The sequence below is a fragment of the Lithobates pipiens genome, unplaced genomic scaffold (assembly GCF_037356315.1).
Source record: "Lithobates pipiens isolate NorthernLeopardFrog02 unplaced genomic scaffold, aLitPip1_a1.2 Scaffold_35, whole genome shotgun sequence".
Lineage (NCBI taxonomy): Eukaryota > Metazoa > Chordata > Amphibia > Anura > Ranidae > Lithobates > Lithobates pipiens.
The window spans coordinates 3,420,258-3,437,730 of NW_027507811.1; the positions used below are offsets into that span (position 1 = coordinate 3,420,258).

Sequence of the window (17,473 nt, forward strand, 5' to 3'; positions counted from 1 at the left end):
GCATGGAGCCCTACAACACGGGCTCGTGGAGGTGGCTCTGATATGTAATCTCACAACATTGTAGATTATATCTTACAGATGATATTTTCTCTCTCATTTTCTTGGTTTAGAGTGGAGATCCAATGGATATAGAATTTGAGGTGAAATCAGAAGAAGAAGAGAGGTATGTGAGGGATGATCAGCAGTCTATGGAGGAGGATGGAATAACGGGGACATTTATAGAGGAGGACACTCCTACAGAGATCAGCACAGGTGGGTCATTAACACTAAATTCATTTCTCCACCCATACCGCTCACTGATTGGTACAGAGTAGGGCGGGGGCTGGGTGATATCAGGCAGTAATACCATGATAATGGTCGTGTTTCTCATCTGTGTTCCCCGTCCTGCTCTTTAGATCTTCTTTTCCATCAGATTAACCCCCCCCCACCGCCATTTTATATATCTAGACTGGGCAGATCAGCACAGGTGGGTCATTAACGCTAAACTCATTCCTCCACCCATACTGCTCACTGATTGGTCCATCTGCTTTAGAGCCATGGAAATGATCGGGAGGCTTTAGAGCCATGGAAATGATCGGGAGGCCTTAGAGCCATGGAAATGATCGGGAGGCCTTAGAGCCATGGAAATGATCGGGAGGCTTTAGAGCCATGGAAATGATCGGGAGGCTTTAGAGCCATGGAAATGATCGGGAGGCTTTAGAGCCATGGAAATGATCGGGAGGCTTTAGAGCCTTGGAAGTGATCGGGAGGCTTTAGAGCCATGGAAATGATCGGGAGGCTTTAGAGCTATGGAAATGATCGGAAGGCTTTAGAGCCATGAAAATGATCGGGAGGCTTTAGAGCCATGAAAATGATCGGGAGGCTTTAGAGCCATGAAAATGATCGGGAGGCTTTAGAGCCATGAAAATGATCGGGAGGCTTTAGAGCCATGGAAATGATCGGGAGGCTTTAGAGCCATGGAAATGATCGGGAGGCTTTAGAGCCATGGAACTGATCGGGAGGCTTTAAAGCCTTGGAAAAGATCGGGAGGCTTTAGAGCCATGGAAAAGATCGGGAGGCTTTAGAGCCATGGAACTGATCGGGAGGCTTTAGAGCCTTGGAAATGATCGGGAGGCTTTAGAGCCATGGAAATGATCGGGAGGCTTTAGAGCCATGGAAATGATCGGGAGGCTTTAGAGCCATGGAAATGATCAGGAGGCTTTAGAGCAGGGGTCTCAAACTGGCGGCCCTCCAGCTGTTGCAAAACTACAAGTTCCATCATGCCTCTGCCTGTGGGAGTCATGCTTGTAACTGTCAGCCTTGCAATGCCTCATGGGACTTGTAGTTTTGCAACAGCTGGAGGGCCACCAGTTTCAGACCCCTGCTTTAGAGCCATGAAAATGATGGGGAGGCTTTAGAGCCATGGAAATGATGGGGAGGCTTTAGAGCCATGGAAATGATGGGGAATGTCAGGGGGTATGAATACTTTTTCATGGCACTGTATGTGGTCAGACCGTTCGTTAGCTGGGCCAATGTGTGCAAATAAAAAGTGAACTCTTAGACAAGGCAATTCGGTTTATTGCATACTGACTGGTAAGTTGAGCTGGGAATTTTTTTTTCTTCATCTTGGTTGTCCTCCCCCCATCCTCACTCTCTGACCTCTGGTGGGGCTCAGCCCCGCTGTTATTCATGACTAAATCATGGACTAAATAAGGAAGTGCGGGACTTCTTGTGTTGGGAAGATGGCAATGAGTGATAGAGGGGGAGGGGACACTCGTCCTATAATCCCCTCATCACTGTCACTCCTATAGAAGACAGTTCTCGTTGTTTCCTCCCTCTCTGACTAAGGTCCATGAATAAAGAAATGATCTGGTAGGAGATCAGAGGACCCATTTACTAGTTACCTTGAGGGGGGAATTGTAAGATCCTCAGAGACAAAGCTGCCTGATGTGGGCGGAGTCCTGGTTTAGGGGAACCAATCAGCTCATGTCTAGTAATAATAAGCCAAATGGTCCGGGGCTGAAGTGGTTAAACAATTCTACTTATAATTTGTCCTAAGTCACAACCTTTATATTTTTACCTTATAACAGAATTATCATTAGGTCAGTAGATACTAAAATTCTAATCGTATCTGTGGCCTGGAATATAATATGTATAATTTGAATGACTTTTGAATGATCCTCAGAGACAAAGCTGCCTGATGTGGGCGGAGTCCTGGTTTAGGGGAACCAATCAGCTCATGTCTAGTAATAATCTTTGTATTTCTATTTTAGTAGATGGACGGGAGATGAGGAAAACCTCAGAGGATTGTCTCACTTTGTCTCCAGACTGTAAAGTAGAAGATGAGGACATCACACAGTATAGTCCAGGAGAAAACCCGACTACCTCAAATGTCCATCCGGCACCACACAGTGTAGATGGACCATCGTATTCCTCTTATCCCGAGGAACCTCAGACTGTGCGGGACGGTGCCGGACCATCGTATTCCTCTTATCCCGAGGAACCTCAGACTGTGCGGGACGGTGCCGGACCATCGTATTCCTCTTATCCTGAGGAACCTCAGACTGTGCGGGACGGTGCCGGACCATCGTATTCCTCTTATCCCAAGGAACCTCAGACTGTGCGGGACGGTGCCGGACCATCGTATTCCTCTTATCCTGAGGAACCTCAGACTGTGCGGGACGGTGCCGGACCATCGTATTCCTCTTATCCCGAGGAACCTCAGACTGTGCGGGACGGTGCCGGACCATCGTATTCCTCTTATCCTGAGGAACCTCAGACTGTGCGGGACGGTGCCGGACCATCGTATTCCTCTTATCCCGAGGAACCTCAGACTGTGCGGGACGGTGCCAGACCATCGTATTCCTCTTATCCTGAGGAACCTCAGACTGTGCGGGACGGTGCCGGACCATCGTATTCCTCTTATCCCGAGGAACCTCAGACTGTGCGGGACGGTGCCGGACCATCGTATTCCTCTTATCCCGAGGAACCTCAGACTGTGCGGGACGGTGCCGGACCATCGTATTCCTCTTATCCCGAGGAACCTCAGACTGTGCGGGACGGTGCCGGACCATCGTATTCCTCTTATCCCGAGGAACCTCAGACTGTGCGGGACGGTGCCGGACCATCGTATTCCTCTTATCCCGAGGAACCTCAGACTGTGAGGGACGGTGCCGGACCATCGTATTCCTCTTATCCCGAGGAACCTCAGACTGTGCGGGACGGTGCCGGACCATCGTATTCCTCTTATCCTGAGGAACCTCAGACTGTGCGGGACGGTGCCGGACCATCGTATTCCTCTTATCCCGAGGAACCTCAGACTGTGCGGGACGGTGCCGGACCATCGTATTCCTCTTATCCCGAGGAACCTCAGACTGTGCGGGACGGTGCCGGACCATCGTATTCCTCTTATCCTGAGGAACCTCAGACTGTGCGGGACGGTGCCGGACCATCGTATTCCTCTTATCCTGAGGAACCTCAGACTGTGCGGGACAGTGCCGGACCATCGTATTCCTCTTATCCCGAGGAACCTCAGACTGTGCGGGACGGTGCCGGACCATCGTATTCCTCTTATCCCGAGGAACCTCAGACTGTGCGGGAGGGTGCCGGACCATCGTATTCCTCTTATCCCGAGGAACCTCAGACTGTGCGGGACGGTGCCGGACCATCGTATTCCTCTTATCCTGAGGAACCTCAGACTGTGCGGGACGGTGCCGGACCATCGTATTCCTCTTATCCCGAGGAACCTCAGACTGTGCGGGACGGTGCCGGACCATCGTATTCCTCTTATCCCGAGGAACCTCAGACTGTGCGGGACGGTGCCGGACCATCGTATTCCTCTTATCCTGAGGAACCTCAGACTGTGCGGGACGGTGCCGGACCATCGTATTCCTCTTATCCCGAGGAACCTCAGACTGTGCGGGACGGCGCCGTCCTTTCAACACATAAGAGGTTTTCCTGTCCTGAGTGCGGGAAGTGTTGCCAGTCTCAATCCAAACTTAATCTTCATAAAAGAACTCACACGGGGGAGAAGCCGTATTCCTGTCCTGAGTGCGGAAAATGTTTTTCAGATAAGTCCAATCTTTCCAAACATCAGAGATCTCACACGGGTGAGAAACAGTATTCCTGTTCTGAGTGCGGGAAAAGCTTTGTACTAAAGTCACAACTTTCCACACATCAGAGTTCTCATAGGGGGAATAATTCAGGAGAAAACACGGGAACCTCAAATGTCCATCCGGCACCACACAGTGTAGATGGACCATCGTATTCCTCTTATCCCGAGGAACCTCAGACTGTGCGGGACGGTGCAGTCCTTCGAACACATAAGAGGTTTTCCTGTACTGAGTGCGGGAAGTGTTGCCAGTCTAAATCCAAACTTAAACTTCATAAAAGAACTCACACGGGAGAGAAGCCGTATTTCTGCCTGGTGTGCGGGAAATGTTTTTCCGATAAGTCCAATCTTTCTAGACATAAGAGGTATCACACAGGTGAGAAGCCGTATTCCTGTCCCGAGTGCGGGAAATGCTTTGTATTAAAGTCACAACTTTCCACACATTGGAGTTCTCATACGGGGAATAGTCCAGGAGAAAACCCGACTACCTCAAATGTCCATCCGGCACCACACAGTGTAGATGGATCATTTGAGGAACCTCAGACCGTGAGGGACGGTGCCGTCCTTCCAACAGATCAGAGGTTTTCCTGTGCTGAGTGCGGGAAGGGTTTCCCTTTTCAGTCCCGTCTTAATGTGCATAAAAGATCTCACACGGGTGAAAAACCGTATTCCTGTCCTGAGTGCGGGAAATGTTTTTCATTGAAGTCCCATCTTTCCCAACATCAGAGATCTCACACAGTCGAGAAACCGTATTCCTGTACTGAGTGCGGGAAATGTTTTTCATTGAAGTCTTATCTTTCCCAACATCAGAGATCGCACACGGGAGAGAAGCCGTTTCCCTGTCCTGAGTGCGGGAAAAGATTCTTTACAAAATCTGCACTGGTCATACATCAAAGTTCTCACACGAGGGAGAAGCCGCATTCCTGCTCCGAGTGCGGGAAAAGTTTTCTTCATAAAGCAAGCCTTTCCATACATCAGAGATTACATACAGACACGATGTCATATTCTTGTACTGAGTGCGGGAAAAGTTTTTCAAGCATGTCCGCTCTTTACAGACATCAGAGATTGCACTTGGGCGAAAAGCCGTATTCCTGCCCCGATTGTCCAAAACGTTTTTCTGGAAAATCGGCGCTGATCATGCATCAGAGGACTCACACGGGGGAGAAGCCATATTCCTGTCCCGAGTGCGGGAAATGTTTCTCCTATCAGTCCAGCGTTAACAAACATCAGAGGTTGCATACGGGCGAGAAGCCGTATTCCTGTGCCGAATGTGGGAAATCGTTTTTTCATAAAGTTTCACTGGTCATACATCAGAGTTCCCACACGGGGGAGAAGCCATATGCCTGTTCTGAGTGCGGGAAATGTTTCGCAGATAAGTCCAGCGTTTATAGACACGAGAGAACCCACACCGGCGAGAAGCCGCATTCCTGTTCGGAGTGCGGAAAATGTTATTCACAGAAGTACCAACTCACCCTACACCGGAGATCCCACAAGACTGGAGACGGTGTGGTGAAGTCCTGAGTTAAGGTCAAAGAGCTCCCCCTAGGGGAAGAAGAAAACCTCAGAAAACACGGGGCTGGTCTTGTGTAGTGTGGGAAACCGTTCACAAGGAGATCCGGGATGGTGCGGGAGTTTATTGATCGGTGGCTCCTAATTGCTCTGATCGGCATTGAGGGAAACTGATACTTTCCTGAAATGGACACAACGTTACTAATGTAACTTCAGGGTAGCAGGAAGTAAAGTTGCAATTCAGCAATACAATAGAGGAGTATAGGAAGAGAGGAATAAAGATGCAGCAACTCCGCCCTTGTCTCCGCCCCCTGCCCACCCCTGAGCACCGTCCCTTGGCTCCACCTCCTACCCACCTCCCAGGAACATTATGTGGTGTGAAATCATTTGTATGGAATTTGTTCTTGTTTAATAACAAGAAAAGCTGTAAAATAGATCCCCGCTGTAAAATGGATCCCCTCAGCAACAGTAGATGCCCCCCTCAGCAACAATAGACCCACCCCAGCAACAGTAGACCCCCCCCCCCAGAAAAAATAGATCCCCTCAGCAACAGTAGATGCCCCCCTCAGCAACAATAGATCCACCCCAGCAACAGTAGACCCCCCCAGAAAAAATAGATCCCCTCAGCAACAGTAGATGCCCCCCTCAGCAACAATAGACCCACCCCCCCCAGAAACAATAGGTTCACTCAGCAACAATGCACCCCACCCCAGCAACAATAGGTCCCCTCAGCAACAATGCACCCCACCCCAGCAACAATAGAGTGCCCTCAGCAACAATGCACCCCACCCCAGCAACAGTAGACCCCCCCCCTTAGAAACAATAGGTTCACTCAGCAACAATGCTCCCCACCCCAGCAACAATAGGTCCCCTCAGCAGGAATGCACCCCACCCCAGCAACAGTAGACCCCCCCTAGAAACAATAGGTTCACTCAGCAACAATGCACCCCACCCCAGCAACAATAGGTCCCCTCAGCAGGAATGCACCCCACCCCAGCAACAGTAGACCCCCCCTAGAAACAATAGGTTCACTCAGCAACAATGCACCCCACCCCAGCAACAATAGGTCCCCTCAGCAGGAATGCACCCCACCCCAGCAACAGTAGACCCCCCCCCCCAGAAACAATAGGTCCCCTCAGCAACAATGCATCCCACACCACCAACAATAGGTCCTTCACAATAATAGACTCCGCCCAGAGGTAATACTCTGATGGGGACAATGATGTAAGGGGGGACTCTGATGGGGCAGTTATGCAAGGGGGACTCTGATGGGGGCAGCGATGTAAGGGGGGGGACACTGATGGGGTAAACAATAGGTCCCCTCAGCAACAATGCACCCCACCGCAGCAACAATAGTTCTTTCATAATAATAGACTCCGCCCAGAGGTAATACTCTGATGGGGACAATGATGTAAGGGGGGACTCTGATGGGGCAGTTATGCAAGTGGGACTCTGATGGGGGCAGCGATGTAAGGGGGGGGACACTGGTGGGGTAAACAATAGGTCCTCTCAGCAACAATGCAACCCACCCCAGCAACAGTAGGTCCTTCACAATAATAGACTCCGCCCAGAGGTAATACTCTGATGGGGGCAGTGATGTAAGGGAGGACTCTGATGGGGGCAGTGATGTAAGGGAGGACTCTGATTGTGGCAGTGATGTAAGGGGGGACTCTGATGGGGGCAGTGATGTAAGGGAGGACTCTGATTGTGGCAGTGATGTAAGGGGGGACTCTGATGGGGGCAGTGATGTAAGGTGGGACTCTGATGGGGGCAGTGATGTAAGGGGGGACTCTGATGGGGGCAGTGATGTAAGGGAGGACTCCGATGGGGGCAGTGATGTAAGGGAGGACTCTGATTGTGGCAGTGATGTAAGGGGGGACTCTGATGGGGGCAGTGATGTAAGGGGGGACTCTGATGGGGGCAGTGATGTAAGGGGGGACTCTGATGGGGGCAGTGATGTAAGGGGGGGGACCGATGGGGTAAACAATAGGTCCCCTCAGCAACAATGCACCCACCCCAGCAACAGTAGACCCCCCCCCCCAGAAACAATAGGTCCCCTCAGCAACAATGCACCCCACCCCAGCTACAGTAACAATGCACCCCACCCCAGGAACAGTAGACCCCCCCCCAGAAAAAATAGGTCCCCTCAGCAACAATGCACCCCACCCCAGCTACAGTAACAATGCACCCCACCCCAGCAAAAGTAGATAGCCCCCCTAGAAACAATAGGTCCCCTCAGCAACAATGCACCCCACCCCAGCTACAGTAACAATGCACCCCACCCCAGGAACAGTAGACCCCCCCCCAGAAACAATAGGTCCCCTCAGCAACAATGCACCCCACCCCAGCAACAGTAGATACCCCCCCAGAAACAATAGGTCCCCTCAGTAACAATGCATCCCACACCACCAACAATAGGTCCTTGACAATAATAGACTCCGCCCAGACCAGAGGTAATACTCTGATGGGGACAATGATGTAAGGGGGGACTCTGATGAGGGCAATGTATGGTGAGGACTTTTCTTTGTTTCATTTGTTTCTCTTTTGTTCTGGATCATATCATGCTGATTACAAATAAAGTCCAATAAAACATTTTGATTCATTTATTTATAAATGTATTTTTATTTTTTATTTTTTGTCTCGTGGATATTTGGAAAAATACACAATGGGGCCCTCATAGTGAAGGGGATACTGATTGTAAGGGGTGACCCCGATGAGTAGCGATGAGCCGAACACCTCCCCCGGTTCGGTTCGCATCAGAACATGCGAACAGACAAATGATTTGTAGGAACACGTGAACACCATTAAAGTCTATGGGACCCGAACGTGAAAAATCAAAAGTGCGAATTTATAAAGGCTTTTATGTATGGTATTGTCATAAAAAGTGTTTGGGGTCCCGGGTCCTGCCCCAGGGGACATGTATCCATGGAAAATAAAAGTTTTAAAACGTCCGTTTTTTTTTCGGGAGCAGTGATTTTAACAATGCTTTAAAGTGAAACAATAAATATTCCTTTAAATATCGTGTATTGGGGGGTCCCCTTAGTCTGCCTGTAAAGTAGCGCATCTTTGCCATGTTTAGAACAGTCCGGCAGCAAAATTACATTTCTAAAGGAAAAAATGTCATTTAAAATTGCTTGCAGCTGTAATGTATTGCCAGATCCCGGCAATATACATAAAAAAAAATCATTGAAAAAAAACGGAGTGCCCCCCCCCCCCCCCCCCAGTCCACTACCAGGCTCTTCAGGTCTGGTATGGATATTAAGGGGATCTCCACGGCAAGATTTTTAAAAAAAAATGGCGTGGGGGGTCCCACCAAAATCAATACCGGACCCTTATCTGAGCACACAACCTGGCAGGCCGCAGGAAAGGGGAGGGGGGATGAGAGAGCGCCCCCTCCTGAACCATACCAGGCCACATGCCCTCAACATGAGGGGGGGTGCTTTGGGGTTCCCTCCAAAGCACCATGTTCCCATGTTGATGGAGACAAGGGCCTCATCCCCACAACCCTTGCCCGGTGGTTGTGAGGGTCTGTGGGCAGAGGGGCTTATCGGAATCTGGAAGACCCCTTTAACAAGGGGGCCCCCAGATCCCAACCCCCCCCCCATATGGTTATGGGATACCCCTACTCATCACCAAAAAAGTAAAAATGACAGCAGACCTTTATTCAAAAAAAAAAAGAAAAGTGTCAAGCGATGTAAATCCATCCTCAAAAATATACAATGTGGCCCCTCGTACTGAAGATTCTGGAGCCCCCTGCTGTGGGGTAAAATATACAATTTGCCCCTTCGTACTGAAGATTCTGGAGCCCCCTGCTGTGGGGTAAAATATACAATGTGGCCCCTCGTACTGAAGATTCTGTAGCCCCCTGCTATGGGGTAAAATATACAATGTGGTCCCTCGTACTGAGGATTCTGGAGCCCCCTGCTATGGGGTAAAATATACAATGTGGCCCCTCATACTGAAGATTCTGGAACCCCCTGCTATGGGGTAAAATATACAATGTGGCCCCTCGTACGGATGATTCTGGAGCCCCCTGCTATGGGGTAAAATATACAATGTGGCCCCTCGTACTGAAGATTCTGGAGCCCCCTGCTATGGGGTAAAATATACAATGTGGCCCATTGTACGGAAGATTCTGGAGCCCCCTGCTATGGGGTAAAATATATAATGTGGCCCCTCGTATTGAAGATTCTGAAGCCCCCTGCTATGGGGTAAAATATACAATGTGGCCCCTCGTATTGAAGATTCTGGAGCCCCCTGCTATGGGGGTAAAATATACAATGTGGCCCCTTGTATTAAAGATTCTGAAGCCCCCTGCTATGGGGGTAAAATATACAATGTGGCCCCTCGTACTGAAGATTCTGGAGCCCCCTGCTATGGGGTAAAATATACAATGTGGCCCCTCGTACTGAAGATTCTGGAGGCCCCTGCTATGGGGTAAAATATACAATGTGGCCCCTCGTACGGAACATTCTGGAGCCCCCTGCTATGGGGTAAAATATACAACGTGGCCCCTCGTACTGAAGATTCTGGAGCCCCCTGCTATGGGGTAAAATATACAATGTGGCCCCTCGTACTGAAGATTCTGGAGCCCCCTGCTATGGGGTAAAATATACAATGTGGCCCCTCATACTGAAGATTCTGGAACCCCCTGCTATGGGGTAAAATATACAATGTGGCCCCTCGTACGGATGATTCTGGAGCCCCCTGCTATGGGGTAAAATATACAATGTGGCCCCTCGTACTGAAGATTCTGGAGCCCCCTGCTATGGGGTAAAATATACAATGTGGCCCATTGTACGGAAGATTCTGGAGCCCCCTGCTATGGGGTAAAATATACAATGTGGCTCCTCGTACTGAAGATTCTGGAGCCCCCTGCTATGGGGTAAAATATACAATATGGCCCCTCGTACCGAAGATTCTGAAGCCCCCTGCTATGGGGGTAAAATATACAATGTGGCCCCTCGTACTGAGGATTCTGGAGCCCCCTGCTTAGGGGTAAAATATACAATGTGGTCCCTCGTACGGAAGATTCTGGAGCCCCCTGCTATGGGGTAAAATATACAATGTGGCTTATTGTACGGAAGATTCTGGAGCCCCTGCTATGGGGTAAAATATACAATGTGGCCCCTCGTATTGAAGATTCTGGAGCCCCCTGCTATGGGGTGAAATATACAATATGGCCCCTCGTACCGAAGATTCTGAAGCCCCTGCTATGGGGTAAAATATACAATGTGGCCCCTCGTACGGATGATTCTGGAGCCCCCTGCTATGGGGTAAAATATACAATGTGGCCCCTCGTACTGAAGATTCTGGAACCCCCTGCTATGGGGTAAAATATACAATGTGGCCCCTCGTACGGAATATTCTGGAGCCCCCTGCTATGGGGTAAAATATACAATGTGGCCCATTGTACGGATGATTCTGGAGCCCCCTGCTATGGGGTAAAATATACAATGTGGCTCATTGTACGGAAGATTCTGGAGCCCCTGCTATGGGGTAAAATATACAATGTGGCCCCTCGTACTGAAGATTCTGGAGCCCCCTGCTATGGGGTGAAATATACAATATGGCCCCTCGTACTGAAGATTCTGAAGCCCCCTGCTATGTGGTAAAATATACAATGTGGCCCCTCGTACGGATGATTCTGGAGCCCCCTGCTATGGGGTAAAATATACAATGTGGCCCCTCGTACGGATGATTCTGGAGCCCCCTGCTATGGGGTAAAATATACAATGTGGCCCCTCGTACTGAAGATTCTGGAGCCCCCTGCTATGGGGTAAAATATACAATGTGGCCCCTCGTACTGAAGATTCTGGAGCCCCCTGCTATGGGGTAAAATATACAATGTGGCCCATTGTATGGAAGATTCTGGAGCCCCTGCTATGGGGTAAAATATACAATGTGGCCCCTCGTACTGAAGATTCTGGAGCCCCCTGCTATGGGGTAAAATATACAATGTGGCCCCCTCGTACTGAAGATTCTGGAACCCCCTGCTATGGGGTAAAATATACAATGTGGCCCCTCGTACTGAAGATTCTGGAGCCCCCTGCTATGGGGTAAAATATACAATGTGGCCCCTCGTACTGAAGATTCTGGAGCCCCCTGCTATGGGGTAAAATATACAATGTGGCCCCTCGTACGGATGATTCTGGAGCCCCCTACTATGGGGTAAAATATACAATGTGGCCCCTCGTACTGAAGATTCTGGAGCCCCCTGCTATGGGGTAAAATATACAATGTGGCCCCTCGTACTGAAGATTCTGGAGGCCCCTGCTATGGGGTAAAATATACAATGTGGCCCCTCGTACTGAAGATTCTGGAGCCCCCTGCTATGGGGTAAAATATAAATGTGGCCCCTCGTACTAAAGATTCTGGAGCCCCCTGCTATGGGGTGAAATACACAATGTGGCCCCTCGTACTGAAGATTCCGGAGCCCCCTGCTATGGGGTAAAATATACAATGAGGCCCCTCGTACTGAAGATTCTGGAGCCCCCTGCTATGGGATAAAATATACAATGTGGCCCCTTGTACTGAGGATTCTGGAGCCCCCTGCTATGGGGTAAAATATACAATGTGGCCCCTCGTACTGAAGATTCCGGAGCCCCCTGCTATGGGGTAAAATATACAATGTGGCCCCTCGTACTGAAGATTCTGGAGCCCCCTGCTATGGGATAAAATATACAATGTGGCCCCTTGTACTGAGGATTCTGGAGCCCCCTGCTATGGGGTAAAATATAAATGTGGCCCCTCGTACTGAAGATTCTGGAGCCCCCTGCTATGGGGTGAAATACACAATGTGGCCCCTCGTACTGAAGATTCTGGAGCCCCCTGCTATGGGATAAAATATACAATGTGGCCCCTTGTACTGAGGATTCTGGAGCCCCCTGCTATGGGGTAAAATATACAATGTGGCCCCTCGTACTGAAGATTCCGGAGCCCCCTGCTATGGGGTAAAATATACAATGTGGCCCCTCGTACTGAAGATTCTGGAGCCCCCTGCTATGGGATAAAATATACAATGTGGCCCCTTGTACTGAGGATTCTGGAGCCCCCTGCTATGGGGTAAAATATACAATGTGGCCCCCTCGTACTGAAGATTCTGGAGCCCCCTGCTATGGGGTAAAATATAAATGTGGCCCCTCGTACTGAAGATTCTGGAGCCCCCTGCTATGGGGTGAAATACACAATGTGGCCCCTCGTACTGAAGATTCCGGAGCCCCCTGCTATGGGGTAAAATATACAATGTGGCCTCTCGTACTGAAGATTCTGGAGCCCCCTGCTATGGGATAAAATATACAATGTGGCCCCTTGTACTGAGGATTCTGGAGCTCCCTGCTATGGGGTAAAATATACAATATGGCCCCTCGTACCGAAGATTCTGAAGCCCCCTGCTATGGGGTAAAATATACAATGTGGCCCCTTGTATTAAAGATTCTGGAGCCCCTGACATGGGGTAAAATTTACAATGTGGCCCCTCGTACTGAAGATTCTGGAGCCCCCTGCTGTGGGGTAAAATATATAATGTGGCCCCTCGTACTGATGATTTTGGAGCCCCCTGCTGTGGGGTAAAATATACAATGTGGCCCCTCATACTGAAGATTCTGGAGCCCCCTGCTATGGGGTAAAATATACAATGTGGCCCCTCATACTGAAGATTCTGGAGCCCCCTGCTATGGGGTAAAATATACAATGCGGCCCCTCATACTGAAGATTCTGGAGCCCCCTGCTATGGGGTAAAATATACAATGCGGCCCCTCGTACTGAAGATTCTGGAACCCCCTGCTATGGGGTAAAATATACAATGTGGCCCCTCGTACTGAAGATTCTGGAGCCCCCTGCTATGGGGTAAAATATACAATGTGGCCCCTCGTACTGAGGATTCTGGAGCCCCCTGCTATGGGGTAAAATATACAATGCGGCCCCTCGTACATTTACAGTACATACACACACAGCACAAGGCTGTGTTCACACTAAGAGACGTTTCTCGGGGCTGCAGTTCCTCTGAGCTCCACAAGGTGTTGATCTCACTTCTGCCCAGACCAGAAGTCTCTATGGAAGACAGGAAGTGATGTCAGGTACAGACAGGAAGTGATGTCAGGTATAAATAGTTCCAGCTGTGAGGTGAGTTGGAAGAAGGTGGAGAGGAGACATTACTAGAAATGGCAGCAGAGGAGGTAATAAGATCTTATTTTCCATTTACACCCAGTAACCCCAACCTTCACAACATCTCCAGAATTTGCCCCTTCCTGACTAACGACACCGCAAAACAACCTGTTCACTACTTGGTTATTTCCCATCTCGACTACTGCAACTCCCTCCTCACTGGCCGACCCTTATACAGCCTATCCCTCCATTCAGTCTATTGTGAATGCTGTTACCAGACTAATACACCATCCTAACCGATCCGTGACTGCTGCTCCTCTCCGCCAATCCCTCCACTGACCTCCATTCAGTGTCCTCCACCCCTCTCCACCAATCCCTCCACTGACCTCCATTCAGTGTCCTCCACTCCTCTCTACCAATCCCTCCACTGGCCTCCATTCAGTGTCCTCCACCCCTCTCTACCAATCCCTCCACTGGCCTCCATTCAGTGTCCTCCACCCCTCTCTACCAATCCCTCCACTGACCTCCATTCAGTGTCCTCCACCCCTCTCCACCAATCCCTCCACTGACCTCCATTCAGTGTCCTCCACTCCTCTCTACCAATCCCTCCACTGGCCTCCATTCAGTGTCCTCCACCCCTCTCTACCAATCCCTCCACTGGCCTCCATTCAGTGTCCTCCACCCCTCTCCACCAATCCCTCCACTGGTCTCCATTCAGTGTCCTCCACCCCTCTCTACCAATCCCTCCACTGGTCTCCATTCAGTGTCCTCCACCCCTCTCTGCCAATCCCTCCGCTGGCCTCCATTCAGCGTCCTCCACCCCTCTGTGCCAATCCCTCCACTGACCTCCATTCAGTGTCCTCCACCCCTCTCTACCAATCCCTCCACTGGTCTCCATTCAGTGTCCTCCACCCCTCTCTACCAATCCCTCCACTGACCTCCATTCAGTGTCCTCCACCCCTCTCTACCAATCCCTCCACTGACCTCCATTCAGTGTCCTCCACCCCTCTCCACCAATCCCTCCACTGACCTCCATTCAGTGTCCTCCACCCCTCTCTACCAATCCCTCCACTGACCTCCATTCAGTGTCCTCCACCCCTCTCTACCAATCCCTCCACTGGCCTCCATTCAGTGTCCTCCACCCCTCTCTACCAATCCCTCCACTGGTCTCCATTCAGTGTCCTCCACCCCTCTCTACCAATCCCTCCACTGGTCTCCATTCAGTGTCCTCCACCCCTCTCCACCAATCCCTCCACTGACCTCCATTCAGTGTCCTCCACTCCTCTCTACCAATCCCTCCACTGGCCTCCATTCAGTGTCCTCCACCCCTCTCTGCCAATCCCTCCACTGACCTCCATTCAGTGTCCTCCACCCCTCTCCACCAATCCCTCCACTGACCTCCATTCAGTGTCCTCCACTCCTCTCTACCAATCCCTCCACTGGCCTCCATTCAGTGTCCTCCACCCCTCTCTACCAATCCCTCCACTGGCCTCCATTCAGTGTCCTCCACCCCTCTCCACCAATCCCTCCACTGGTCTCCATTCAGTGTCCTCCACCCCTCTCTACCAATCCCTCCACTGGTCTCCATTCAGTGTCCTCCACCCCTCTCTGCCAATCCCTCCGCTGGCCTCCATTCAGCGTCCTCCACCCCTCTGTGCCAATCCCTCCACTGACCTCCATTCAGTGTCCTCCACCCCTCTCTACCAATCCCTCCACTGGTCTCCATTCAGTGTCCTCCACCCCTCTCTACCAATCCCTCCACTGACCTCCATTCAGTGTCCTCCACCCCTCTCTACCAATCCCTCCACTGACCTCCATTCAGTGTCCTCCACCCCTCTCCACCAATCCCTCCACTGACCTCCATTCAGTGTCCTCCACCCCTCTCTACCAATCCCTCCACTGACCTCCATTCAGTGTCCTCCACCCCTCTCTACCAATCCCTCCACTGACCTCCATTCAGTGTCCTCCACCCCTCTCTACCAATCCCTCCACTGGCCTCCATTCAGTGTCCTCCACCCCTCTCTACCAATCCCTCCACTGGTCTCCATTCAGTGTCCTCCACCCCTCTCTACCAATCCCTCCACTGGTCTCCATTCAGTGTCCTCCACCCCTCTCCACCAATCCCTCCACTGACCTCCATTCAGTGTCCTCCACTCCTCTCTACCAATCCCTCCACTGGCCTCCATTCAGTGTCCTCCACCCCTCTCTACCAATCCCTCCACTGGCCTCCATTCAGTGTCCTCCACCCCTCTCCACCAATCCCTCCACTGGTCTCCATTCAGTGTCCTCCACCCCTCTCTACCAATCCCTCCACTGGTCTCCATTCAGTGTCCTCCACCCCTCTCTGCCAATCCCTCCGCTGGCCTCCATTCAGCGTCCTCCACCCCTCTGTGCCAATCCCTCCACTGACCTCCATTCAGTGTCCTCCACCCCTCTCTACCAATCCCTCCACTGGTCTCCATTCAGTGTCCTCCACCCCTCTCTACCAATCCCTCCACTGACCTCCATTCAGTGTCCTCCACCCCTCTCTACCAATCCCTCCACTGACCTCCATTCAGTGTCCTCCACCCCTCTCTACCAATCCCTCCACTGACCTCCATTCAGTGTCCTCCACCCCTCTCTGCCAATCCCTCCGCTGGCCTCCATTCAGCGTCCTCCACCCCTCTGTGCCAATCCCTCCACTGACCTCCATTCAGTGTCCTCCACCCCTCTCTACCAATCCCTCCACTGGTCTCCATTCAGTGTCCTCCACCCCTCTCTACCAATCCCTCCACTGGTCTCCATTCAGTGCCCTCCACCCCTCTCTGCCAATCCCTCCGCTGGCCTCCATTCAGCGTCCTCCACCCCTCTGTACCAATCCCTCCACTGCCCTTCATTCAGTGTCCTCCACCCCTCTCTGCCAATCCCTCCACTGGCCTCCATTCAGCGTCCTCCACCCCTCTGTACCAATCCCTCCACTGCCCTTCATTCAGTGTCCTCCACCCCTCTCTGCCAATCCGTCCCTTGCCCTTCATTCAGTGTCCTCCACCCCTCTCTGCCAATCCCTCCAATGGCCTCCATTCAGCGTCCTCCACCCCTCTCTGCCAATCCCACTGACCTCCATTCAGTGTCCTCCACCCCTCTACCAATCCCTACACTGGTCTCCATTCAGTGTCCTCCACCCCTCTCTGCCAATCCCTCCACTGGCCCCCATTCAGCGTCCTCCACCCCTCTCTGCCAATCCCTCCACTGACCTCCATTCAGTGTCCTCCACCCCTCTCTGCCAATCCCTCCACTGGCCCCCATTCAGTGTCCTCCACCCCTCTCTGCCAATCCCTCCACTGCCCTTCATTCAGTGTCCTCCACCCCTCTCTACCAATCCCTACACTGATCTCCATTCAGTGTCCTCCACCCCTCTCTGCCAATCCGTCCACTGCCCTTCATTCAGTGTCCTCCACCCCTCTCTACCAATCCCTCCACTGGCCTCCATTCAGTGTCCTCCACCCCTCTCTGCCAATCCCTCCACTGGTCTCCATTCAGTGTCCTCCACCCCTCTCCGCCAATCCCTCCACTGACCTCCATTCAGTGTCCTCCACCCCTCTCTGCCAATCCCTCCACTGACCTCCATTCAGTGTCCTCCACCCCTCTCTGCCAATCCCTCCACTGACCTCCATTCAGTGTCCTCCACTCCTCTCTACCAATCCCTCCACTGGTCTCCATTCAGTGTCCTCCACCCCTCTCCGCCAATCCCTCCACTGACCTCCATTCAGTGTCCTCCACCCCTCTCTG

General features: G+C 51.5%; 1 protein-coding gene across 1 annotated transcript in view; it reads left to right on the forward strand.

Moving 5' to 3' along the window:
- Positions 1–17,473, forward strand: part of LOC143955448 (uncharacterized) — a 119,796-nt gene that overhangs the window by 86,049 nt on the left and 16,274 nt on the right. Inside the window, exons 6-7 of the mRNA XM_077465493.1 lie at positions 2,253–5,604; positions 11,356–11,602. Of these exons, the coding sequence (XP_077321619.1) occupies positions 2,253–5,604; positions 11,356–11,602 (3,599 nt within the window). The remainder of the gene's footprint in view (positions 1–2,252; positions 5,605–11,355; positions 11,603–17,473) is intronic.